At 40.5% G+C, this 26,242-nt stretch overlaps 1 protein-coding gene across 10 annotated transcripts in view; it reads right to left on the minus strand.

Annotated features, from left to right (window-relative positions):
- Window positions 1-26,242, minus strand: part of WNK1 (WNK lysine deficient protein kinase 1) — a 105,521-nt gene that overhangs the window by 1,533 nt on the left and 77,746 nt on the right. For 4 of the 10 annotated variants that reach the window (XM_042795283.1, XM_042795290.1, XM_042795293.1 and 1 more), the window contains 14 exons: window positions 25,790-25,906; window positions 23,364-23,537; window positions 22,530-22,581; window positions 22,229-22,369; window positions 20,474-21,900; window positions 17,663-17,746; window positions 13,056-13,142; window positions 12,296-12,365; window positions 10,707-10,786; window positions 9,499-10,157; window positions 8,356-8,558; window positions 6,897-7,091; window positions 5,536-5,628; window positions 3,117-3,158 (listed from right to left, as the gene is read on the minus strand). In XM_042795283.1, the coding sequence (XP_042651217.1) occupies window positions 3,117-3,158; window positions 5,536-5,628; window positions 6,897-7,091; window positions 8,356-8,558; window positions 9,499-10,157; window positions 10,707-10,786; window positions 12,296-12,365; window positions 13,056-13,142; window positions 17,663-17,746; window positions 20,474-21,900; window positions 22,229-22,369; window positions 22,530-22,581; window positions 23,364-23,537; window positions 25,790-25,906 (3,424 nt within the window). The remainder of the gene's footprint in view (window positions 1-3,116; window positions 3,159-5,535; window positions 5,629-6,896; window positions 7,092-8,355; window positions 8,559-9,498; window positions 10,158-10,706; window positions 10,787-12,295; window positions 12,366-13,055; window positions 13,143-17,662; window positions 17,747-20,473; window positions 21,901-22,228; window positions 22,370-22,529; window positions 22,582-23,363; window positions 23,538-25,789; window positions 25,907-26,242) is intronic. The other 6 variants (XM_042795284.1, XM_042795288.1, XM_042795286.1 and 3 more) reach the window with 6 other exon arrangements.

Genomic DNA, 26,242 nt, shown 5'->3' on the forward strand with positions numbered 1-26,242 from the left:
TCAAAACTCAGGTTAAAGATCATCTTTCTCTAGTTAATTTAATAACTGTGGTAATGGTACATCAAATAGAGAGCCAGTTAAAATGCCATGCAGATTAATTCTAAGTTTCAATTCCAGGACACACTGAAGTGGGAACTACAATGACTCCTGCAGCCATTTGCTCCGATTAAGAGTGTTTCACAGATGTGTTTATTTTTCAAGAAGTGCTGCAAGTAGTCATCTCAAGAGGGGACTAGTAGAGGAGATTAGATTTCAGCTCTGAATGACAATCCAGTCCTGTCACTCTCTCACCCTACACCTTTTAGTCAGCAGCAACCACTGCTGGCACAGGTCAGTTCCACCTTGGGGGACAATGCTGGATGCTGAATAAGGAGCAGTACGATCAGCATCGCCAGCTGCTCTGTAGCAAATTATCTCCACTTTGTAAAATGAAGAGGAAAATTCACCCAGATTACGCAAAAAAGCCACAGTGACAAACAGCAACTGTTGTTTCCAATAGCTGCCATACTTATGTTCTTGAGGATAACCAGATGGGACTGTCCTCATCCACCAAACAGCCAGGAGCAGCAGGGGAAGTCTGCACTGCATTGAATTTTGCTTTTTGCCTCTGAAAACATTTTTTTGCCATTATGTTCAGATTTCCCATGTCAGAAGAACAAGCATTTCAGATGCAAACAACTAATACAGCTTAAAGAAGGCAGAAATGAGACTAGTTCCTCAGACATGCTTTGACAAGTTTTTCTATTCACTGGGTTGATTGCAAGAACACAAAAAACCCTTCGCATAAATATCAGGTTTCGGTTCTGCTAGAAAGCTTGCTGAACATTATCCTGTAGAAATAAAAAAAAAAAAAAAATCTAGAAGCTTTGTTTTGCATAGCCTCTCTATCTCCTTCACACTTATAAAGAAGCAACTGCACTCAAATTTAGGCTTTGCAAAAGCAGACCTCGTAACAGGAATTGAAGAAATTGTCTATTACCAAGCACCCTAAATTCCCAGCAGTGCTGCAAAGTATCCTCATTTACAGACGTGGAAGTGACAGTTAACCACTAGGGCAGACTTTTTCTGAAGGACATGGTAAAGATAGAATGAATCTAGATTTTTCATATCCCTTTGGCACAAAACCAAACAACAAAATCAAAATCTGGCTGCTGCAGTGCTAAACCCAGCACTCCTTGTGAGCACGCAGCCTCCCCTACTTAGGTTCTCAAAGTTCCTCAGACATTTCTACTTGCTCACTCTGAAGACTGCAACTGGGAAATCCAAGAAAACTTGAGTCTGTGGCAGACATTTCTGAAGAAAACGGATTGAAAGTGGAACATCGAAAATGCCAGCAATGAAAATCATCTCTCTATCGCCAAGGCCAAATGACAGAGTTGCTGTCTCTTGCCTGACAGCTACTTCATCTGTTCCACTTCCCCTGGCTATCAGCCACATTCCTTGCAACCACTGTATCAAAGGAAGAACTGGCTCCAAACCCCTGCAGGAATGCTTCATATCGAGGAGTGAATTAGGAAGGTGACGTACTTACTATGCAGGACAAATAAGCAAAAGTGTTACTGCCTCTAGTGGTGCTGAGGGGGGAAGGATACGTATCCCTCCCGCAAGTTCCAGCTCAAGCATGGCAGTGGCTCCGGGTCTTGGTGCCCGCAGGGGGGGCAGCAGTGGTTACAGGCAGGCAGACACATGCGACAGGACGCACGAAAAGGAAAGGAGGAGGTTCCCTGACCAGGGTGTGCAGCTGCAGCACAGATGAAGGGTAATAGGAGCACACTGTAAGGTGGCAAGGAAGATCTACGGTGAAACAACAAGACCCTTAAGCATGCACCATGTGGAAAGGGCTCAGGAATATGATTATTTAATAAAAGCAATGATGGGAAAGGTGAAATTAAAGACAAATGTGGCGAAAGCAAGAAAGAGGTACTCAGTGGGAGCTGCCAAAACCAGCAATCATCACATTCCACCATGAGGGTTCATGCAGGGATTGACACGCTCGCTCTCAGCCTCTTCACGATGACCAGTTTCTGCTTTTGAGATGTCACAGTTCCACTTCAATCAGGAAACACACTGGACCCTGGACCTAGGCTGGAGAGCTTCCTCAGGCGACCGAAGGGACAGGATTAATCAAGGTATATACTACAGTGCATTCAGCTGAAGATGTGGAAGATCATTTCATGAAGTTTAAGGGTTTTGAGAAGGACCGGATCAGTTCGGGGTGGGAAAGGTGGGAGGCTGTGACAAAAGTAATTTTATTAGGAATCTCCTATCTCAGGTCACAGACAGACCAGCCTGCACCATCAGAGGTAAGCTATACAATTACTAAAGCCCCCACGTAATGTCAATTTAAAAAAATTACTTTTCAGGAATTTCACATTTTAGCTCTGACGTAGTCACCGCCTGCAGAAACTGCCATCCAGAAGAGTCTGAAGAGGAAGCGCTTCAACTTGTTGCATTCAGTGGAAACGACCCCCCCCATTCCTGCTCGGTCACAGCAGCCGTCCCCAGTTCTGCTCTGACATGAAGGATCTGAAGTGAAACGGGCTTCTCTCTCTCCAGCCCTCTACCTAAATGCCTCCATTCTGCCCTTTTATTTTTCCCGCCCCCCATAAACCAGCAGTCAAGAGACACCTTTAAAACAGTTTTAAATGACACGAGCACACACAGGCTTTTCTAAACATCTCTTGCTTTGGGAGACACACTGGAGATCTCCGGTGGCTTAACTCTTAATTCTTTCAAAACGTTGAAGAAGTGTCTGTAATTGAATCCATCACTGAGGTGGGCAAGGCCCATCGGATCTGTAAACAAACCAGCTGCTCAGAGGTACAACCCCAGCACATTACAGCGAGCAACTGACCCTGATGCTCAGTTCGCTCTCGTTAGCGATGAGCAAAGAGCTCCACAGTGAAGGTGAGGTTCTGCCTGCCTCTACTTGTCTGCAAGAGTAAGAGCCAGACTAGTCAATATACTAAGGACAGAGTACACGTTAGAGGGCATAACACAGACAGACAGATGCTGCGCTGGAGACAGAGTCAGGGAGGTAAGGCTTCAGTGACCAGAAAAAGCTGATGAATAGCTTTACAATCGGGAATTGGAGGTAACAGAAATAAGATAATTACTACAGAGCTGGTTGCAAGGACAGACTTTTTTCACCATCTTCCCTGAAGCACAAAGAGAGAGTAATTTGTTAAAGATAAGAGAAACAGTGAGAAATGTTTAGTATCAGCACACAGTACAAAAAGCTTGGTGAGAAACAGAGGACACAGCACAGCAGGGCTCTTTTAGTCACTACTGGGACAATCTAGGAAAAACCCCAAGACTGGTCTAACAGTTTAGTGAGTTGTACTTTCAGAAAAAGAAGAGGTCCAGCCTCCTACATTTATTCTTCAGAATTCCCACACCATGGTGAAGAATGTCAGGAGACAGTAATGTCACAACTGGCTGTTATCACAAAAGGAAAAGCAAGCGCGTCTTACATTTTTGCCAGGACACAGGAAGAGTTTTACAACTATCAAAGTTCAACCAGTTTAGAACATGAGAACAATTTAGCTGATAGGTCAAGTGCTTTTAGTTTGTCACCCTATTTTCACAGATCCATGGAATAGTTCAGATGTTCCCTGCCAAGCTGTACCACTCTGTTTCTCCAGCTGTACAGTTAAAAGCATCAATTACTGCACTGTTTCCTCAACACTGCTGATTTTAACCCAGCATCTTTTCCAGTTGTCACTCTCCACCACAGTCTGCAATAGCGTTTCAAGGACAAGACTCCAGGAAGCAAGCAAACGGCAGTAAGCCAAGTGCCAGGCCAAGCAGCGCCATGCCAAGCATTACCTGCTTTTACAGGACAGCTGCAACACATTTTTCAAAAGCAATCCATTTCCCTTAGCACCAGTGCCATAAGCAAGAGATACACATGCCAAAGTACTCTTCTAGCCAGATGACAGTCAATTTGCAGCAAGCCAAGGCCTTATAAGTAAATGATACTCTCGTACATTCAGTTCATTGTCAATTCTAGAAACAGAATGGCTGTTCTTTATATTCCCTACGCCAAAAAAGGACTGGCCAAACTAAAGATGAAGTTCACTTTGGTAAGAATTTAACTTCTTCCAAGAAAGGAGCCATGAATCTTGACATTGCAGATGTCAGTGCACATCTGCACGTTAACATACCTAGCAAGACCATTTAAAGCTGCTCAGTTTGAAAAATTAAATACCATTAGTACTCATATCCTCAAACCCAATGGAGTGGAATAGAGGTATCATTGCAAAACTGAGCAGCCAGGAGAGGAATCTCCCCCCGCTCTGCCTCGCTCCCTTTCTCAGAGGATGGAGCGGGTGACAAGGCAGCTGTCCCTGCACAAGGCCCGGCCAGCTCCTGCACACAGCGCTCAGGCTCGGCTGAGCTGCTGCCAGCTGTAGCTGTAGTGAGAGAGACACCACAGACGCGTGGGGCTGACGTGCAGTGCAGCCGCCCGAGGTCTCTTCACGGCACTGAAAGCTTTCTCCTATCACCTCATTCCAGAGGGTGGGAAACAAACGTCAGGCATTTAAAGGGTCCAGCCTGCAGAAGCAGCAAGGGAGATGTTGCAGCACTCCCAACAAAAAGCATCACATCAGCAGCCTCAGCTCAAGCGTATCATTACTTCAGTGACATCAGAAGTTTGAGGCTCTCTTGTGTCTGGCCTAATGTAAGCGCAAACTCACACAGGATTTTGAAAGAACTGCAAGGTAACTTCTGAGGGTTGACAGGATGTGTGAAGATGTCTATTTACCCACCTTTACTGCTATTTGTTGCACATTTAGTGTATCTCCAATTCACAGTAAAAAACTTCTAAACCTGGGCCCATTAGTAGGCAAGGATCTTTTGAGTTTGCCTGAAAATATTCTCCAAGTATTTTTAAAACCCTCAACGCTTCAATCATTAGCTATCCATCTGCTAACGAATGTAAGTCGGTATTAACTGCCTACAGGTGGCATCAGTGCTCTGCACTGTAATCAGCACTAGTGCTGAGAACATGCAAAAACCACATCCAACTGGCACAGCAAGCATACTGCTGGAGGAAGTCAACATATTCTCCCCCCACCACAGTTACAGTAGTGTCCAGCAAAGGAACAATTTGGAAAACAAGTCTTTTCTTCCTTGCTGGTCCACCAGAATGACTACCTCCCCCTCCAAGTCTCATGTCAGCTAACATACACTGAAGCATAATTTCTAAGGCAGGCCAAAAGAAAATGCCCGTGCACCCACAACTTGCTCACTTTCCCCAGTTTCTGTAATTTCTCTGACCTATCCTGAAAGTTTCCACCAAAAGCTTAGAGAAAATGAGTGCTTGTTATTATGAGTTTAACAACAGAGAATACCTAACATGAGAACCCAAACTTCTAAAGATATGCCAAGAGCAGCTCAGCTGAGCCATGGGATGAGAGGGAATACAAGGTGGCAGATGAGAATGGGCTGCATGAAACGGATCCAAGCAGCAGAAAAATAAAGGAAGACAAAACGAAAAACAGACAAGGAAGGAGTAAAGGTGTTACACACAAAGAGCCAAGCAGGGCGTACTCAGAAATCGGGTCCTCCTGCCACCAGGCTTGAACGTCACTCTCTCAGATGCACAGTTAAACTTCGCACAGCCTGTGAGAAAACAAAAACGGGAAGAACAGAGAAAGGAGAGGAGAAGAGACAGAACACCACTACAAGATGTTAGCAACTCGAGGTTGGAAGGGTGAAATGCATTAACATGACACACAAGAATAAGCCTCAAAGTGTGGACCAAAGAGTATGTAGACAATATACGGAGTGAAGAGACTCCCTCCAATACCTCCAGGCATTAGGACAAGTTTGCAGTGTAATTCTCCAGTACATAACCCAACAGTAAGGTTGCAATCTATAGGAAAGCCAAATCCTGGCAAAAGTATCCAATTATAAAACAGCACTGCACAACTCCAGATACAGGGAGATGATTCAAGTAGCTCCAAAATACTCAAAACAGTTCATTAAAAAAACCTCTATAGAAAATTCTTCCAAAAAGTCTGTTCTCATTTTCTGTCTGTACTTTTCCAATTTCAGCAAGCACACATATTAGAGTTGATGTATTCAGTCTATGGCAAAGCTTTTCAAAAAGATGTTCTGGGGGAAAAAAAATAAAAATGGAACAGCTAAGTTCAGAGACATAAAGGAATTGGGCTATCATCCCCTTAATGACTGGCAAGCAAAAAGAGCCCTCCCTACAAAATAGATCAGAGCCGTGTGAGAAATTACTTGGTAACATACTAACAAGCAATCCAGAACTTGAGTAAACGAACAATTTATTATTCCTACCATCCCATCCTCCTACACTAACTCTTCATTCCAGGATAATTCTTTAACTCACAATTGCAGAACACAAGCCTTTTTCACCTTTTATTAGGTTAAAAATTCTATTGGCAGAAACAGCCAAAGCAATTTGGAAGTCTAAAAGGACTCCGAGTCTTCAGAAATTTTCTACCATTTCAATTATCTGTTAACATCAAAGCTGCTCTGCCCCTTCCTTAGTCTCACTTCATATTTCTGACCGCTTTTTCTCATCTGTCGTCTCATCCTTTCAGTCAATACTTTCCCCCCAGGTCAGCAGAACATTGCTTGCCACCACCGTACTGCACTCTTGTATCCTCTTTGGTGCTTTCATTACAGCAGACAGGGCCACGTGCTATATATTTATTACTTCAACAACCTCACACTTCACTTATGTGAGAAGGTAGAAATCTAGTTGCAAAAAACACCCTTACCATCCTCCATGCGTAGGCTGGAGACTACCAATCTACTTTACACTAAGTATTAAAGATCAAGTGTCATCAAGGTGATAGTTCATTCACCAGCAACAAAGGTGCAAGACTCGACACTAATTCCATTTAAAGTCTTACCTTGGCCTGGTGCCGAAAGGCTTGGTACTGAAAGGGCACCATCACTGGTAAAGGCAGAGTAGAGATTTTCACTAGAAGGTGAAGGTTTGAGGGGCTGTAACAAATGGTTCTGCCCAGTCTCTGGCACACTACTAGGAGGATGAAGAGTCTGCTGTGGGGGCAAGACTGATGGTGCACTTTGAGCTGACAGATTGCCTAGAGGAAGAAGGAAGGCAAAAAGTCGTTCAACGTCTCAGTTTCCCAACGTCCTTTTCAAAGCTTCTGTTATTGTTCCCAAGGGTCAGGAGAGAAAACAGAGGAACAGAGGAAAACTGGAACATTTACTAGGGCGTGAAGTCCCTACCAGGTAACTTAAATGATCAGTTGAGCTATTACACTAGTGATACAAGAAGTGCTGTGGTGGGTGGAAAAAAGGGTATCATCCTCTGGTCAAACATAGCAATCTGGCCAAGAGATGGGGAGGCAGAAACTACTCCAGTTCTGGGGAAAGCAGTAAGACAAAATTCCTTCTTAAATTTTAAGGCAACTCTGTGCTAGCTCACTGTCACATGCTCACACATAGCTCCCCTATCGTATAACAAAACAGAAGGGAGCAGCCAGGGTGACTGGATACAGAAATTGTGACGTGACGTAGAATTACCAAAGTGAATGTGCAGAAAGCAGGAACACATACTTCTCCTCACAACGCTGGCCCTCCAATATTGTTTACTCAATGCTACAGGACTTGAGACACATCTACAATTACCCAGCAAGCATCTCTGACATCCATGTCATTCAAACAGTAAACAACTATTTTTCTGAGCTCTCTTTATTATAAAAATGGTTTTAATAAGAAAGGAAGACTTGACAATTGAAACTGTTTCTCAATTTTTAAGTACAAAAAAATTGCAACTCCATTCAAAAAAAAAAAAAAATCACTACTTTAACATCCATGAACTATGACTGAGTTTCTGAAGTGTAAGGACACTAGTAATACCATGCTTAAGTGCTACTAAAGTAGACATTAAAAAAAAAAAAAAAAAATCTACGAAGATGACTGAAGAGATCAGCCCCATTCTGCAAAATCAAATTTCAGTAGGCAACAAGCACAGTTTATCTTAATAGAAAAAAAATAAATAGAAAAAAAAAAAAAGATAAAAAATAAATCTAAGTTTTCCCCCATGCAGTACATTTACACTTTCTTAGTCCAAGCCCTATGACTAACAAACAAAATCACAACTTTAAAACTGCTCCTACAAAACAACGTAACAGCACCTTTCAGCAGATTGCAAAAAAGTCACAAGCAACACTACCAAATGGCAAAAGCAATTTCAGAAATTATCTAGTAATCCAGGCAGTGGAGGAACTGGGACATCCCCCCCCCTCTAAAAGACAAGACAGAGAGACAAAGACATAGATCAGAGAATGACAGATGGTACCTTGTCGTTTTATCTACTCAAAAAACTGAAGGAAGTCTTACCTGATAGCTGGGGGCTTTTATTTCCTTGGGAGCTGCTACGACTGGACTTGCTGCTTTTTCCTTTAGTAGGTCGTCTCCTCCTTCCTGAAAGGGGTGCAGCCGGGGGAATAATTACTGCAGGTGGGGCCTTTCCCAATTTCATGTATAGTGACTCAATTTCCTGTTTCTGGCGACTCTGCAGCTCCTGGATCTCTTTAAGGTGCCTAACAAGTTACAAAAGAGTACGACTTACAGAAACTGTAAGCATAGATATGCATGCATACAATCCCTGCCCTCCAGTCAAGCTTGACCAGCTTCTTTGGTCAAACTTTCATTAATATTTAAGGAGGGAAGAAACAAGTCTTTTCCACAAATAACCACTGAACACACATGGCAGAACACTTGCCATCTTCCACTGTGCTCTAAACCTGCCTAGAACTCCAACACAATTCCCCAACGTTGTAATCATAAAACCAGGATAAAAGGAAGTAGAAAAAAAAAAATACACCAATTGTAAAAGATCAAATGTTACAGGAAAAGCTAGATTACTCATTTTCCGAGACATATGGCCTGGGAGGCTTCTATATTTGTATTGCCTTAGGGTTTTTTTCAGAGCAGTTGCACACACAAGATTCACAATTGCCCAGCTGCCCTAAAAAAAGTTCAACTTTCAGTATAAATAAATTAGTAGGTCACGTTGCTTGACTTCTAAATTTTTTTCCAAGCCTACAAGGATTCTTCAGAAAAAGGAGCACTATTAGAAACGCCAGAAATGCGTATTAGAAATGCCGAGTTGTCTGTCACTTTCAAATGAGACACCACTATTCCCACTAACTACTGAACTTCAGTGATATGCAAAAGCTTCTATACATCTGCAGTCTTATTCACAGTGGAGCAATCAATCTACATATACGTACCTACAGCTACGTTAGCAAATTAAGCACAGCAAGCATGTGCATACCTTTCTTCTAATAACTGTGTACTACTTTCCCACTAACGAATCTTACTTCCCACATAAACACTGACAATGGGTCCTAACACTTAGCAAAGGCTGAGTCTTTCAAAGTTTACTTTGTTCTTTGTGAAAAGTAAAGTACAAATGAAATTCATATTAATCCTGTTACACCTATTTCATAAATGACCACACAAGGAAAAAAGCCTTACTTCTCCCGTAACCGACGGAGTTCCAATTTCAAGTCTTCATCTTCAATATCCGACTCATTGTCGCTACTCATGTAGGAAGAGTTGAATGAGTTGCTGAGGCTCTGAACGGGGAGGCTGATCTTTGACCCCAGGGGCTGGAGGGAGTCTGGGCTCCCCGAGCCGTCATCCAAATCCTTAGCCATCCCACTTAAGAAGGCGGCCTCCGGTTCAGAGGACGGACCATTCATGTGTGGGGACTGCCTTGACTCCAACTCTTTCTTCGGAGCTGCAGCTGAAGAAGCAACTTGTTCCAAGCCCACAGAGAGAGGAAGCGTCACTGGCTCTTTCTCTGCACAGCTGACCTCATCCTGAGTCTTTGACACCGAAAAGCGACCCACTTGATCCGTCGTTGTCGTTACCTGAAAGCGCCCTACCTTAGTAGGCTGCCCAACATCTACCGGTAATTGCAGGACAGGAACTGCCTGAGGAATGCCATCTACCACATCCAAGGAAGAGTCAGCGACAGCCTCGCTTTTCCGACTGCCAGCCTGCTTTACCAGTGTACTCTCTGGGCTACTGCCAGAAAGAGATGAAGAATCAGTGGAGGTGGTTTCAAATTGCACCGGCTTAGTTTCAGGTTTGTCACCCTCTTTTAGCGCATCATCCACTGCCACGGATACCTAGAATAGACATGCAGTCATGCAGACTTTCTTAATTCTTCCTTAACATGATGCTTTTATTTACCTGAATAGTAAGATGCATCTGAGAGGGAAAAATAACTTGTTTCCTTGGTATACCACAAAGCAAGCTACTGCTTCCTTTCAAGTAACGCACTGCCACACAAAAGAGTACTTCTAAGTAATATAGAGGATTAACTCCAAGAAGCACAGCAGATTCAGAAAGGACTTCCTTCACAAATAGGACATAATACAGTGCAGATCCCAGCACTGTTAGCCAAAAACAAGCTAACATTAAAGACCAAGGCCAACAGTTACACAGCTAAGGCCTGACATGATGAAATGCTGTAGTCACACTTCCAGACCTGCATAATCTAGTGCAATCTCTGCCCTGAATGAAAACAGCACCTACACAAAGCCCTGCATTCACAAGCTCAACGTGGACATTTTCTCCCAACAGAAAAGCCCACCATGAGGCACACTGAGCTGGCACTACGCAGGAACTGCTCCAAGATCCTGTATCAACAGCCACATCAGTTTAACATCTCCTACCTGAAACCGTCCCATCTGAAGAACACCGGCTCCGGCTGTGGTGGCCATAGCACTGCTCTCTCCACCACATGATGCTGATGCTAAGGAAAAGGAGAATGGGATTAAGAAGAAAATAAGCAACAAATTATTTGAACTCCAACTATTTCTTTTTATATACCTCAAACTCAACTCTCAGTTAACTCCTAACAGGCCTTCGGATTCATGGAACCTCATCTCTTTTTTCAGTTTTACCATAGAGAATATCAAACCGCAAAATTAAAATGAAGTATTTTTCTATGAAGTTTCCTTGCACAGTATCCTTGCTAAAAGTGCACTTTTAAGACAGCAGTAAAAAAAGCACAGATTTCAAACAGGGATGTGAAATAGCCAAAGAATAAAAAACAGAATTGAAATTTATGTAAGAAAAAGATTATTTTCATTCCATACTCACACTGACTACCTAAATTTCACAAACACTGGGGACAGCTTATTAATAGAAAAGTGGTAAATTGAAGAAATGCTATAAACCACATCTACTCAAAGCAGTCTATCTGAAGCTTTCCGAGCTGGATTCTTAGGTGTCAGATCCTAATTTTGTTGCTGTATGCACTGACAGTATAAGGTTGCAAAGCTGAGAAATAACATTCTATTTTTAAATCAGTTCTATTGGACAGCTTGTGGTGTTTATTAAGCAACTTCCCAGTTTGTTTACTTTTACCTTCTAAACTTCAGCTGACAAAACCCAACTCATTTTCTAGAGACAAATGAGTTCTACAGTATTTTTCAACTACCAACATACCAAAATGGGAACATTTTACTTTCCTACTGGTTTTATTAGTTTTTGAAGGTTTGTCATTGAACTTCAGAGGCACGTCCAAGTTAAATAATCTTTACTAGATAGTTCAGAACTATTTTTAGTACCACATTAACAGTTTCTTTTAAAAAAAAATAAGTATGTTTAAAATTAAAACAATTAGGGGAGTGCTGACAGGAAAGTCTCAAACTATTTTGCTAGTTTTTGGGTTTCCCCCTCAACAATTGAACTCTTTTAGATTTGAAAGTCATCGATCATTCAGATGTCAATTATTGAACATCCAGTCAACCTTCAGTTGTTCTAAAGCAGACAGAAGGGAGTCTGATTTTCCTACTACCCTTCTTAAAGTTTTAGTCGTTTAACCTTCATTTCTCTATTTAAATAGAAAGTAAACACTCTTAGGCTAGGAAGAGGTATCCTACATATAGAACACAGCACAATGACGCAAAATGAGAAGTCTTCCTGTTGTTGCCAAGAGCATAACACAAGACAAAACAGTTCTTTCAAATCCTGAAGCTGTACCTTAGCAGCATACTGGAGATTCTTTGCAAGTCTTAATTTAGCATTTTGCAGAGCTTTAAATCCTGAGTTACTATAATATGCATGTATCTTTCCCCTCTCCAGGCCCACAGTGGAAAATTTCAGTCTAGTTACTAAGAACTAATGTGATCCTTAAGGCACTGCCATTGTATGACTTCCTAAAAGAGGCTATATCCTTTCATGGTGCTATTCTCTTCAATTTTCAAATTATATCTCCATGCTAAGAAACCATCTGAAATAATCAAGGCTGTCTTACCATCCTTCAGAGACTGTGCTGCTGTGGACACCAGCCCAGTAACCGTTGTAGATGCTACTGAGGGCACAGACTACAGATTCAGGGGGGAAAGCAAAATAAAATTCAATTAAAATAATCAGCAATTTGATTGAATGCCAACAAGTCCACATACTGCATGACATATTTACTTCCACCAAGGTCAAAGTATGACCCATGACAAGACTAATGCAAGAGTTTAACCCCCAAAGCAAGCAACACCAGCAAGAGATTTTTGCACACCTTACAACCCCAAGGCTGTGAGCAGAACATCCCGTTTTGCTTTGCAGAAGCAATGCCTAAGCAGTCATTTGGAGATCACAATATAAAACGAAGATAATAACTGATATCATTGTTTATTATGACAGTCTTTTAAAATTTCAGATCCATACTTTAAACATCCCTCCCAAATTAAGACTGACATATCACATACCACTAGTTCAGTGCTCTTTCCCCTTATTCCATAGTCACTGCCCCTTTTAGTTTGGTGACATTAATGACATCACTAGAAAAGCTAGATTAAGAACTAATACCAAAACTAGCCTCAGGAAATATGTCTTCTATTGCAACATACAGATTTTTTCTATTTTGGTTGACTCAGTCCCACAAACTGGAAGATGACTCTTCATTTCTATTTTTTAACATCTAAAGACTGGTGTAATCATATTGAAGGCAGTGACCTAAGAGCACGACCTTGAGAAAACACAGAAGTTTTTCAAGACTACTGCCAAAATTGAAAACGTACACAGGCAGGAGCAGATGTCACTAGAACTGTCTCTGGGCTAAGGGTTCTTCTCAGCTTAGCATCCAGATCTTCCAGTGGCTGTTGGGACTGAGAAAGGAAAGAGTAAACAGTTGTTCCAGATCAGGAAAAATACATCACATTTAAGAAATAGACACAGTTAATACTAAAATTTAAAGCAGTCAATACAGCTTCCATATTTTTATCATGTTCCCTTCCTACATGTTTACATTTAACATGCATGCCACAGTAAGACTGGAAGTAATTCGAGCAACGTATTTGGTAAAAAACAGAAAAGAAGTGTTAACTAGAACTTCTGTTTTTCTTGAAGTTAGGATGAAGCTTTCATTACCACTCAAAGAATTGAGCAAAGATGCTGCGAGCCTCCAAGATCTACATTTTTTGGTTGAAGGATAATAGAGGTAATTTGTATTATGTATTATCTAAAATCTCGAAGAAAGTGAACTAGAAAAAAAAAGATCAAAGAAAAATTCAAAAAGGTGCCCATAATTTCAAAAGCAAGAATGGATAAAGCAAGATTGAGGATAACACAAATGAAAAAAAAAAAAAAAAAAAAAAGAATCAAAACCAGAGCAACCACTTACAAGTTCCTTCAAATAAGCTATGTGGATGGACTGACTTGAGGAGAAGGGGAGAGGGACAGAATCTCTCTCAAGTATGCTTATTACTTAGATTTCAGCTGTTAAAGTTGACATCCAAGATTTTTTTCAAACTTAGCCAATTGAATTGGGGAAAGGAAGAGAAAAAGAATTACCTAAAAATATCTTAAAGGTAAGTTCAGATTCACTCAAAACTATTAATTAGGGCCATACCTATAAAATACATATGAAAGAAGAAAGCGTTGGCAGTTATCACTACTTTGCAATTCTGACCCTATGGAGTAGAAATTTCTAACTAAATTTTAGCATCATTAATCTTCCCAAGTCTTTTATATTAAAAAGCTAGATCTGCTTTTAGAACTGAAGCTGAGGTCACGGCAACACAAAAACATTACCTTCTACTTTCAAGAAACTGAAAGTTAGAGGTTCATAATAGCATAAAGAGTCTTTCAACAGGTTGCCAGGATGACGTTCTTCCTGAATTGTGGATTTTGAAACACAACCAAAAAGCCTAAGAGCAATAAACCCTGTATCAATACCATCCAAATAAAATAATTTTTTAAAAAAATCACAAGAAGATGCAGACTTCTATGACTCCATTCAGAAATCCAAATGCTAAGCAGACAAGTGACATAATTCAATAAAACTGTAAAATGAAGAGGACATTTCACCTGAAATACTGTATAATTCTCATCATTTATGCTCACAAGAAGATTTTTTGCTTCAAGTAAACGGAGCTGAGCTATCAGAATGATCAGGAAATAAAGATCTCCTTATGAAACAAGGGTACAAAAAGGAAGCTTGAAAAATTACTCTAATTACACTTTGAAGAGCAATTAAGGAATAAACACAACAGATATTTAGGACTAAGGAACAAACTGTCCAAAACTGGTCTTGAGATGCTACACACTTTGTCTGCAAATTAGGAGTCTGGTACTAAGGGGCGAGGGGGCAGGGGGGGAAGTTGTGTAATGAGCTACTGACAGAAGCAGTAAGGAAGGCAAGCCTATCCACCTTGAGACAAGCCGGTAATTTTCCAGACAGTATTATGTGATAGCAGCAAATGCTCTTAACAGTCAATTAGATTTGATCCAGTTGGTCTCCTCCAATTTTGTCTCACTCCTAGACGGGCTTTAGAGTTCAAATGAGAAGGGAAATTAGGTAAGGTGTTTACAAAGGACAAGAAAGGATCTATATTTCTGACTCTTCCATAGCACAAATCCCGCCAGAAATACCTATGACAAACAGGAAGAAGCCCTTAGCAGTGGTACAGTGGCTTGAGTCACATAAGTGGCTACAAGTGCTTTGGGTTTGGGGGAAGACATTACTAATAATCCAGTTCCAAGTAATAACAATAAGAAGGGCTATGAACTTAGTTTGACTGATTTTAATCAGCTGCCTCCAGATCTATTTGCTACCCCTGCTCACGGGAAGAATACAGGTAAGAATTATCACCAAATTATTGTTGTCTTCTTCAGCAAAACCATGCTTTGGAAAGAACTGGCTGAAAGGCATAAAGCAGCTTCAGCCTCCAGAAGCCAGAGGCAAAGAAAGTGTTGTTTGCTCACACTATCATCTTATAGCTTGACATAAATCATTCAGAACTTGCTCGGTTCAGAGGCAGAAGATACCCATTCCCTGATTACTCACAGGGCAGGAATATGGCCCTCATTCATCCTGCTAGAAAGACACTGCATAAAACCAAGTGCAGCAGCATCCCTTTCATTACAGGTTTCAAGAGCCATACATTCACTTTCATAGTTTGCTTACATAAAGAGCACAAATTTCTGCCTCTTCACACTGAATAATACTTTTCAAGTAGTGGACTCTTTCTCACTGCTTACAGAAGATTTAAACATGCTTTAATTAAAGAGACGAGACAACCAAGAAGTAGTTCTGGACACAGATGCCATCTCTGAGGACTCCTTGATTCAAGTCACTGATTTGCATGTGCTCCATCAGTTGGAGACCAAGAAGGTGGAAGAACAGGAATAGACAGGATGTAACTCAGGTTCACTAGACTGTCCATTCTAACCTCCAGCACACTCTCTGTGCAAACTTCATCTAAGAGAGATTCTTAAGAGATCACAAAATAACAGCATTTACTGAGAGAATCAGAGAAACTGCTGAATAAAGACAGAGCTTCTGCACAGAGACCACTGGGGGGGGGAAAAGCTGCGCAAGTTAAAAAGGAACTACTGATGTCATAACCAACATAAAACTACATGAAAGCTGCTAACATACCCTGATGTTCGAGTCTGCCTATGTCTTTAGAACCACGTAATACCATGGTTCTCACATTTAAAAGACAGAAATGGAAATACTATTCCAATGGTATCTTTGAAGATCAGTACTCCAATACATGCAATTCAGTTTTTCACAGTATTAGCTGTAGAACATGAGCCATGACAGTTCATTAACTAAAGTTGCCTTAGTACAGTTTAAATTTGCAATTTTCTAACACTGTTCTTTTGTATGACAGTCAGCTTAAATGCTTTCAGACAGAAATTCTCATCAAGCTATTGTAAATCCTCAAAAAAGGAACAGTTTGCAAAGAACTAAAATGACTTCTAAAGTTTATTTCAAATTCCCTCCCACTAGTGAAAACTGAATTCAAGAGCTCCACTGCAAGAGATGAGACGGAGAATGCTACCAGAGTGTTACAGAGAGAATTTTATCAAGGTTAGCTCAGTCTGCATTAAAATTCTCGTTGGTGAAGCAAACAGAAAAGAAATCAGGCTATAATACTAATAAGTACTGTACAAATGTTCATACTGTAGCTATTTTATTGGAATTACTTTCGAATTATAGCTAAGACTTAAGTGAATAATTCCTTTCCGTAAAAGGACAGACTCCAATTCCAGTGTAGCTTTTGGACACACATTCTAAGACTATCCACTATGGACTTAAGCTATGGAAGAGATTAATACTGTAAAATGAGCAGGTACACAGGAAACACTAGATTTAAGACAAAATTACTCTGAGCCTTATGCAGGCACACACTAGGTACCCAATTGAATCATATTTTCTTTACAGGTTTGAATATGAAATTGGCATGATAATTCCGTGCCAAGTGTACTTTAATATAATGCTATAGAAAGCCATCTTTGTATTTATTCACAAACTTCTTTCAAAAATAGCACAACTATCTCATGGGCTCACAGGTTATTGTTTAGTTATTTTTTCAGCTTTTCTTAGCATATTGAAGTGCAGCGTTCCCATGTTACATCTCATTACACAACATTTAGAAGATCCATAAAACAGTTTTGTCTTAATACAGTTCCTTCAATTACAGGGGATGTTTTCCTATTTTTTTTAAACGGAAGAGAAGACAGATTTAATCTTTGTGGTCTTGAGCTGATCACCCGTCCAATTTACATACAAAATATCTAAGCTAACTATTGCATACAAGGACAGAATCTGAGCAAGGGAAGCCACTGTTACATTTCCACTCATGGTTATGATCAAGAGCTTCAAGTACCTTTTGCAAATCTGAAAGCCTAGTGAAATCAGAGTATAGTAATAAACACAAAAAAAAAAAAAAAAAACACAAAACAGAAATTTGCAAAGCCAGCAACTTTGCATTTTCATTAACATTTAATTGCATTATATGCTGCTACCCTAAGGAGCTATTATTTTGTTATTATATACTTTTCAAGGAAGAAAAGGGGTTCAGGCTTTATGCACACATTCACCTGTGCTACGCTTTAAAAAAAAAAAAACTCTAAAGTTCAGGTTAATGTACTAAAAAAAAAACCCTAACCTGATTATTTGTTCCTGTAGTTCAGACACTGGGTACAGCAGCCCAAAGGGCTGGCTGCATATCGAGTGCTGAAGTGGCTCTGGCTACTGGCACAGTTACACAAAAGGGGTTATTCAGTCAAAAGAAAAGAGAAACAAAGACATTAATAACATGCAATGGAGAGTTTAATCGAAACATGCTCTTTGAAAGGAAAAGCAGCAGATAAAATCTGTCAAGTCGTGTAGCACCTGAGTTAGTGAAGGTCCTGGTAAAGGTGGCAGCGGCTCACTGGATGGAGTGCCAGCCGGCAGTTCAGAACCTACTGGTAGCACCTATGGATAACGAAGAGGAAACGCGAGTCCATCAGACATGGAACAACAGAAGGATCAGATACCAAGCTACAGTCAGTCATGTCATACAACAGAAGCCTCAACATTTTTTTCTGTAGAGACTTCCTTCCTGGAGAGTTAGCATAGAGTCTTTAGGGACTTCTGCAACAAAATTGGGTGAAGTTGTTTGATTGCTTTCGTTTTATTTTTCAATCCAGATTATCTTTGAGCAGCCACAATTTCCAATTTAAAAAAGCTGCTGTGTCCAGGAGCAAAGTGTCTTGGCAATACTATTTTCAAGTCTGCAAGAAGGCTACAATAATTCTTCCAAAAAGCAGTTAAGTTTCCAAGAAGCTTAATTTATAAAAGGGTGCAAGAATGCACTCAATCTCCTTACAACAGATCTATGTTAACTGCCCATTAGCAACAGCAAGCTATGTGCTTCTGGCAAATTGTTCCAAGCAGCATGACTTGAGAACAGGAATTGTCATGCCTGAGGATGTCTCCACTTGTTGGGAAGCAGATTTATAGATCTCTCACACCAATCTCTTGATCCATCACTTTTTTTTGAACCTGAAGGGTGTTGATGACCCACAGAAGATGACTAGGCCATGCAACTGGGTAAGGGGAAGTCATCCAGGTTATGTGGAAGAGATTAGAGAGACTGGAAAGGTTAGAAGGAGGCATCAAAGCCTCCCCGCCAGGTCAGACAGCACATTCCAGTTAGTTATTTCCATTGTTAGGGAAGTGGGAAATTCTAAGAATTAAGCGATCCATTACACAATTTGCAATTCTTATTCTCAGCTGTAATCTTGAGGCTTGACCATGACTTTGAAGTTTGAGAAACACATGATAGCCTTATGAGTTATAGCGTTGGGTCAGCTGGCTTCCCTTGTACAACAGCGAGCACTGCTGGATATGGATAATTGGCCCAAAGTCTACTCCAGTCCTCAACAAGCAGAACCAGTTCTAGTTTGTGGTCATGTTACCACAGCTTAACTAATGGTTCAAATTGCAGTAATAACTGCCCAGTGAAGATACAGTCCATAATTATCTATCCTCCCAAAAATGCTTCAGCAGCAGCAATGCCATGGTGCATTACCTCAGCTTTTCTGTGCAATAGGAACATATACATGGACATTACCTGTTCTGAGGCATGATGAATTTTTAAACCGGGGTAAATTAATCATTCAGTAAATATGAGGCAAAAGATACTTTACATAAATTCATATGACAAATCAAAACACATTTAACTGCCCAGGTTAACAGGTTGGCCATAAACAAAAAATACACACACACAAAGTTTAGTAAACCCCATAAAACTAAAGCAGTAAGCTCCTTAAAGCTCACAAACAACACAAAGTGAAACTAAAATTAAGCTTTGAAAAAAACCAAACTAATTTATAAGTCAAAACTTCAGAGAGGAGGTAGTCCTTCCACAACAGACAACCAAAAGCCCCAAACATTTATTACAATTAAACCCAACTCTTTGCAATGACAGGTTTGCAATTAGCAGGCTTCTAATGCTCCAACTGTTCCTGAACCAATACAAGTTTTATTATTTTCTAATCTTTACTTTCTAATTCTCAACTTCATTTCAATGCAAATTAATGCCTCTGCGTCTACATTTCCTTCCCAACTTCCCTGGCACACATTCCCACTCCTCCTTTGTTCGAATACAAAGAGTACAAGGGAAAGACTTCTAATGAACGGAGATGCTAGAGCATTAGCTCAATTTGAATGGCCTGAAACTGGTTAACAGCAAGGCTGGCTAAAGACAATCAACACAAAGAGTTGGTGAGTGGAAAAGAACATTACGGAAGCAAAAAGAAGCAAGTATTAAGATCTGTGGTTTGTTAAACACCTGAAAGTTTCTTCAGCCTATTTCCATTTAACTTTGAAAAGGAAAGGTCTACCAATAGTTTAAAATATTGAAATTCACTGTCTCCCACCACAGGGAGCCATTTAAAAGAAAATAGGTAGTCTAATTTCACATGTTGATACATCTGATTAGTGAGCAGGTAACAACCACAACACATCTCAGGTGTCTACTGTAAGTCATGACTACCTCTTCATGAAAGTGTGTGTGTTTGAAGAATGATTCAGTAAACAAAAAGTTTGTTTTCAGATATCCAGATATCTTTTAAACTTCTCAAAATTCTGCTTTCACAACTCTAACATTTGGAAGGAAGAATATCCAGGCACTACAATACATAAGCAAGAGAGGACTTAAAAAAAAAAAAAAAAAAACACCCAAAACCCTCAAACATTCAGTCAAGTTCACCCTTGCCTTCAAGGAACAGGTTAATGCTAAGAAGCAATGCTAAGCTACCCTGACTACTTTGTAAAACATAGAACCACCTTGTTTCATTCTAGTGATCATGTACAAGATAAAAAGCTATTTAAAGCAAGCCTTCCAAATTCTATTTGAAAAAACAACAAGACCCTATAAAAAAACCAAACCACAGTTGTAGTTCAGGAGTAGGAAAAATTAACAGCAACATTAGAGAGCTCTCTCAAAGGCACAATATAGAATTAGACTTTTTCTTCCCAATACGGTCAAAATAAAACACTTCTTGGGACACAAAAACCACCAGAGCATAAAACCTCCAGTACTGTATTAAACGAAGACACCTCTGCCTGAATAAATATTTTGCTTTATAAAAGGGATTCTGCTCAAGGAGGCTGTTTCCTACAATCCTGAACATTCACAAATGTTGCATTTCTTACCGGTACCCTGCTAAGAGGGGGCTTCGACGGAGAGGTCCCTGGTTTCACTACTGCTGTTGCGATGCTGCTCGATGCTGAAATATAGCTGACTGGGGTCATCACTTGCCCAGGAGTGGCAACTGGTGTCAGCACTGGCAAGCCAGCTGGTCCAAGAGGCAAACTGCTCGGAGGTATACAAGTGCTAATGGATGTCAGGGGTTTAGTTGGTGCAACAACGGTGGTTGGTATCCCAGGAATGACTGTAGTTTCCATTACCAGCGATGTCTCCAGAGATACTGATGGATGCACTGTTCCCACGTTACCATGCTCACTGAAAAGAGACCGCAGCTTTTCTTCCAGGGTCTTTATATCATCAATTCCAGGAGCTTTAGACTGAGCATCAGCATCAGCCTCCAGACAGTGAGTATGAGGCTGATTGGGTAACGGAGCTGGCTGAGGCTGGCTGTGTATTAAAGTTTGCTGTACTGCAGGCAGGTTAGTGACTGGTTGTGGTAAAACACCAGGTAAGGGAACCTGGGGCAACATGGGTGTTGCACCTGGAATCTGGGGTAGGACAGGTGTTGATGTAATTCCTGATGGGACAAGTAAGGGATGTATCACTGGCTGAGTGCCTGAACCACATATGCTTGTTGCTACTGAGGATGATAAAGGTGCAGAGATTGGAAGAGATAAGCCAGCTGCACTGCAGAGCTGTGATTTATCCACAGACTGCCCACTCTCGGGGAGTGGCTGTGGAGCACTTACAACTGTTGTTTCTGCCAGACTGGAGACAGAGCCACTGCTACTAAGCTGAGGAAGCTGCAAAGCTGCATTCTGAGCCAGAGACAGGGCAACAGATGTCTGTGGTGCTGCCATACTACTTACAATCTGAGGAGTAGACTGAGATGTCACAGCTGGTGCAACAACACCAAGACCAGTGACACCAGGAACCTGGGTAGATGGCAGTGCCAAAGACGACGGTGTGCTAATACTGGGAGCAATGTCTCCAGTTACTGGTTGAGCAGGCTGGGATGTGGTCGATAAGGAGAAAGAAGCAGGAGCGCTCACACTGGAAGCGACACCAGTTGACTGCTGTCCAGATTGTGAGGCTGGAGGTGGAGAAATAGAGCTTGGCACGCTTGCACTTGGTGCAACTCCAACAGCTGCACTTTCTGAAGGCAAAGTAACAGATCCTGGAAGAGAAACACCTGTGCTGGAGGGAACAGATATTGAAGAAGCAGCCACAGATGCAGGAGGTGCACCACTGCCCGCCATGGTAGAAAGTGCAGGTGGAAATGGTGGTATTGTTTGATTGAACACTGGAGGAGCTGTACTAGGTCCTTCTGTCATTTGAGCATGCCCCATCTCAGAGAAAGCTTGCTGCAAGCTCAGTGATGATGCTGAGTGGGACAGATTCATTCCAGGACCGTGTAGTGGAGATGCAGCAACTGGAAGAACAGAAAAGTGTCAGTCCACCTGAAAAAGTTCATTACAGTATTATTGTCTATTGCTAGACTAAGTTCACATTTACCTCTCTGCATAATAAAAAAACAATTACAAATTCCAGCTTACATTAAAGTACGGAATTAAGGTTTCAGAGTCTTACAGAGAGCCTACCAGCATTGCTTCCCACCCAAGAGTCCTGGTATATTATCCCCCAAATTATAATCACTTCTTACCAGCACAGACAGTTCCTTACTTCCCCACGTACTTTAAGAGCTCTTTAGGAACAGTTTAGTTAACTAACATCAGATTTTAAGAGTTTAGGTAACTTACCCATATCTGGAGTTTCATTTCCTCCAGGAACAGCAGATGTGAAAAAGCCCTGTTCTTTTAACCGACTCTCAGGGACAGGGCTGACAATAAACCGTCTTCCTGCAGAATGGACAACCTGGGTAAAGGAGCTAGGAGGAACCCCTAAACAGAAAGAAGTTAGAAGTTTAGTGATGTGTGGTTGCAACTAAATACCTAACCTGTAATATGGAATGTGCACTCCATCATACAAAATAAAAACTTGGCTGCACCCATCCGCTGAAACAGAAAAAGGTAACTGTCGAAAAAATCACAAAAGACTTACCTATTCTTTGTGGCATGGAAGATGTAGGATCTGGCTGTTTGAACTCTAATTTCTGTAAAGTAAGATAAAATTTAAAGTTCTATTCTGAAACAGAAACCCACAAGATAGTTCTTAAAATGCTAGCTTACTGAAATGTGGGCATTTAAGGAAAGCAGTACCTTGGACCCAAGCACCATTACCAAACTAGTGGAATTCTGCCCAGATAAATGTCAACTACAGGGCTTTCAGAACTTCTCAGCTTAGTGACCATCAATAAAACAAATTGATCTAAACACCCTTGTTAACAGTCAAGTCCAACTGATTTCTTTAAACAATCAGCAGTTAAATGGGTGTTTCAAACTAGTTCTGGGTGAAAATAAGGCAGAGATTCAGTAAGTGTCACCTCTTATTATTCCCAGCAGCTAGTTTCAAAACCTGTGTTTCCTAAACGAGCCATCCAATTTCTCAGTAGCTCTCACTGGGTAGATGGCCTGAGTCCAGGCTCTCAGTGTTTAGTGAGCATCACAGGGCTGGGGGTTTTAGTGTCCTACCTCACAGTAACCTCAAGTGCAAGAAGCCCCGGCATTTAAGACTGTTTAAGAATGTCAGGAGATTCAGCAGCTTTGGAAGTGTTAGAACATGTCAAAAAGCCAAATGTCTACACTGTTTAGTTTTCCAAATGAATTTTAGGCTCTCACTTTGATATGAAGCTTTCTCTGTTTGTGCTTCCATTTATTATTAAGCTTTGATATTTCTCATGAAAGAAAGTTTCAGTTTCTAGCTAGTTCTATTCGTAAAACTATACCACCCAAAATGGAAAATACAAATAGCTATGGCAATCTGTCCTTCACATACCTGTGACCCTGGAAAGAAGCCATCATCTTTTGTCCGCATACTCTCCAAACCCTGATCACCTTCTGGTTCCACACTTACATCCTCATTTAGCATTTCATCTGCTTTCTCGATAATCTCTCGTACCTGTTCTACAAATGAGTCTCTCTCAGTTGCTAAAATAAACTCATTCTGCACCTGTAAAGAGAACACAGCAACAATTTTCCACAAATTATTTCAAAACAATATATTAAATAACCATAATTTACCCTTGGTGTTACTGTGTCTCCTCCCTTCACTGTTGTTAAGCACAAGATAAAGATGGTGACACCTTAGAGAAAACCTATTACTTCTAAAATTATCTCCAGCACAAAAGTATTTGCCCTGGTTTACTCTTTACTGTGGAACAACTTTCAACCTCACTTCATCAAACTGTCACCTCAACCATTGCTTAGCACAGTGGAATTTAAAATTAGCAGCCTTCTCTTACTGCAGTTCCTCCTATCTAACGTAATGTACAGAGAGACACATTTAAAGGAAACTATAATATAAAAAAAAAATTGAAAATTCCATACGAGATGATGTGTTCTGTGCTTCTTCCATGCCATACAGAACTTCTATTCTATGCAGGTTGCATATCACTAACTTCAAAGTCTGGCTGCAGTATGTAAATGCAAGTATTAATTATGTTCCAAATAAAGGGAGAGTAAGATTGCTCAACCTATTTAGTTTCACTAAATTATACTGCTTTATAAAAACACATTCTGCTGCTTATGTTGGAGGAAGCAAGCTTAAACAACTATACTTGGCATTTACAAAGACATTCTTAGTTTGGTCTGACCCATGAGAAAATTCTTTCTCCTGAAATAAAACATGGTAAAACTCTCAGCTTTACTTCTGTTTCATAAACTGTCTCTGTCAGTCACAGTATCTCTGCTGGGAAAGAGAAAGTGTCTTAGAAGCAAAGCCTGAGACACTGCTTTTACATCAAGTTTCTGGGATGCTGGTTCAGAAAAAGGAAAGACAAGCACGGTATGCTTGTATCAACCCCTGCAGTGCAAAATACTTACTAGTTATAGGAACCTTCAAGTGCTTTAAGTGGAGCAATGGCAGATACCTGTATGGGGTATGCTTAACAGTATCCTGATTAAAAGGAAACAAGAAAATCTTACAATTGAAAGTTTCATCAGTATTCAACAAGAAACCGATGAGCACAGAGTTCCAGATTCAGTTGTCTAAATTAGGTTGCACACTTTCAACTATGTAACTGCATTTTGGATGCACAGTTCATTTATTTTGCTTCTGCTCATCTTAAGATATTTGTTTCTTGTTCTTTGGGAGTGTGTGTGTGTTGTTTGTTGTGTCTGTATTTTTAAATCAACTATACTCTTTTGTTCCTCCATAGGATCACTTTAGGTACAAGGTAAAACCAGAAATCTGTGTGTTCTCTCCATATTTCTTGGTATTTGACTTCATGTTACTGACTTGTTTACACTGCCAATACATGTACATAGCCAAGAATCAACTTCTTCCTCTTTCTTGGAAAGCCATTAGCGGCGAAGAGAGAATTTCTCCTGTGTCACTGATCTGGTTCCTTTTAACAGGTATGAACCCAGCACACTACCTATTATTCTGCCACCTCTCTAAGCTAAAAGATGAATGCTGCACAGGTGCCCAGGAATCTGGCAAAAGATACTGCTTTTTCTCATTTCCCCTTGCCTCAATAACACTAAAACAATCTCAATTCCATTCAGACTGTACTAGCTCAAGAATGAGAGTTTAAATAAAAAAAATTTAAAAAAAGAAAAAATAAAACAACAAAAAAACAGGGTGGGGGAAAGTTCTAACTCCATGCTATGCCATACTCTCATTTAAACATATCTCTACAGGGCAAGTTCTTTTCTATGCTTGACCATTATAAATTGGAGAAGTTTTTTTCCTTTGAGAAAGTCAAAATCAGCATCAGTCATTACTGACTTTCAGAAAAGAGAAATTGATTCCCATTCCTTACTTTAAGGGTAGAATCTTGCCATTTCAGTTGAGAACAACAGCAAAAAACTCAAAGCTTAAGTGTAAGTTTTAAAGATCTAGCAATGTTTGCTCTTAGAAAAGCCAACAGAATTTTAACCTGGCATTTTCAGAAAGTTGTCTGCATTTTTTTCAAAAAATTAGACTAAAAAAAAAAAAAAGCAGATTTGCTTGATAAAACCACAATTCCAAGGTAAAATCTGATGCAAATTTTCATGTGAACCAAGCATGCAATATTAACTGTCAATTCAGTATACCACTCTGCGCCCAGAGTTTCTAGTTGTGCTTGCATACCAATAAAGGTGAGCACATGCCATGCTACACAGAAGAGCAATTCTGAAACACTGATGAGAAGACGACTGCTTATACTACTACTGTGATTAAGACTGGATTCAATTCTTCATCTCTAAAATATATCTTACCATAATTGAAGCTATTTCCTCAGGGTTGTCACCATCCAAATCAAATTTGAAAGTAACCATTTTCCGATTGTGTGTCTCTAGTTGGCATTCCACTACCCGATCACCTTTATTTGAAACCTAAAGCAAAGAAAACAGTTAAAATAAGAAGCATGAAAATCTGAAACTCGCACTTTAACACTGAGACAAACCAATGGTACTGGTCTAATACAAACACATTCTCTCTTAGCAGTCTAATACACGTTGCCATGCACGTTTTTTTCTGAGGATACATCAAAATATTCTGGAATAGTCTGTGGAATCACTGCAGGCTAAGCCAATTTTGCCATACTAATACTCTAGAAAGCTCTTCATAGATGACATTTGGAATGCTCACTCCAGAAATCCGTACACTGGATAGCTTGTGTGTTTGGGGCTGGAGCGTGGGGTGGGGAGCAGAGAACAAGACGGCAGAAG

The sequence above is a fragment of the Tyto alba genome, unplaced genomic scaffold (genome assembly GCF_018691265.1).
Source record: "Tyto alba isolate M040663 unplaced genomic scaffold, T.alba_DEE_v4.0 Super-Scaffold_21, whole genome shotgun sequence".
Classification (NCBI taxonomy): domain Eukaryota; kingdom Metazoa; phylum Chordata; class Aves; order Strigiformes; family Tytonidae; genus Tyto; species Tyto alba.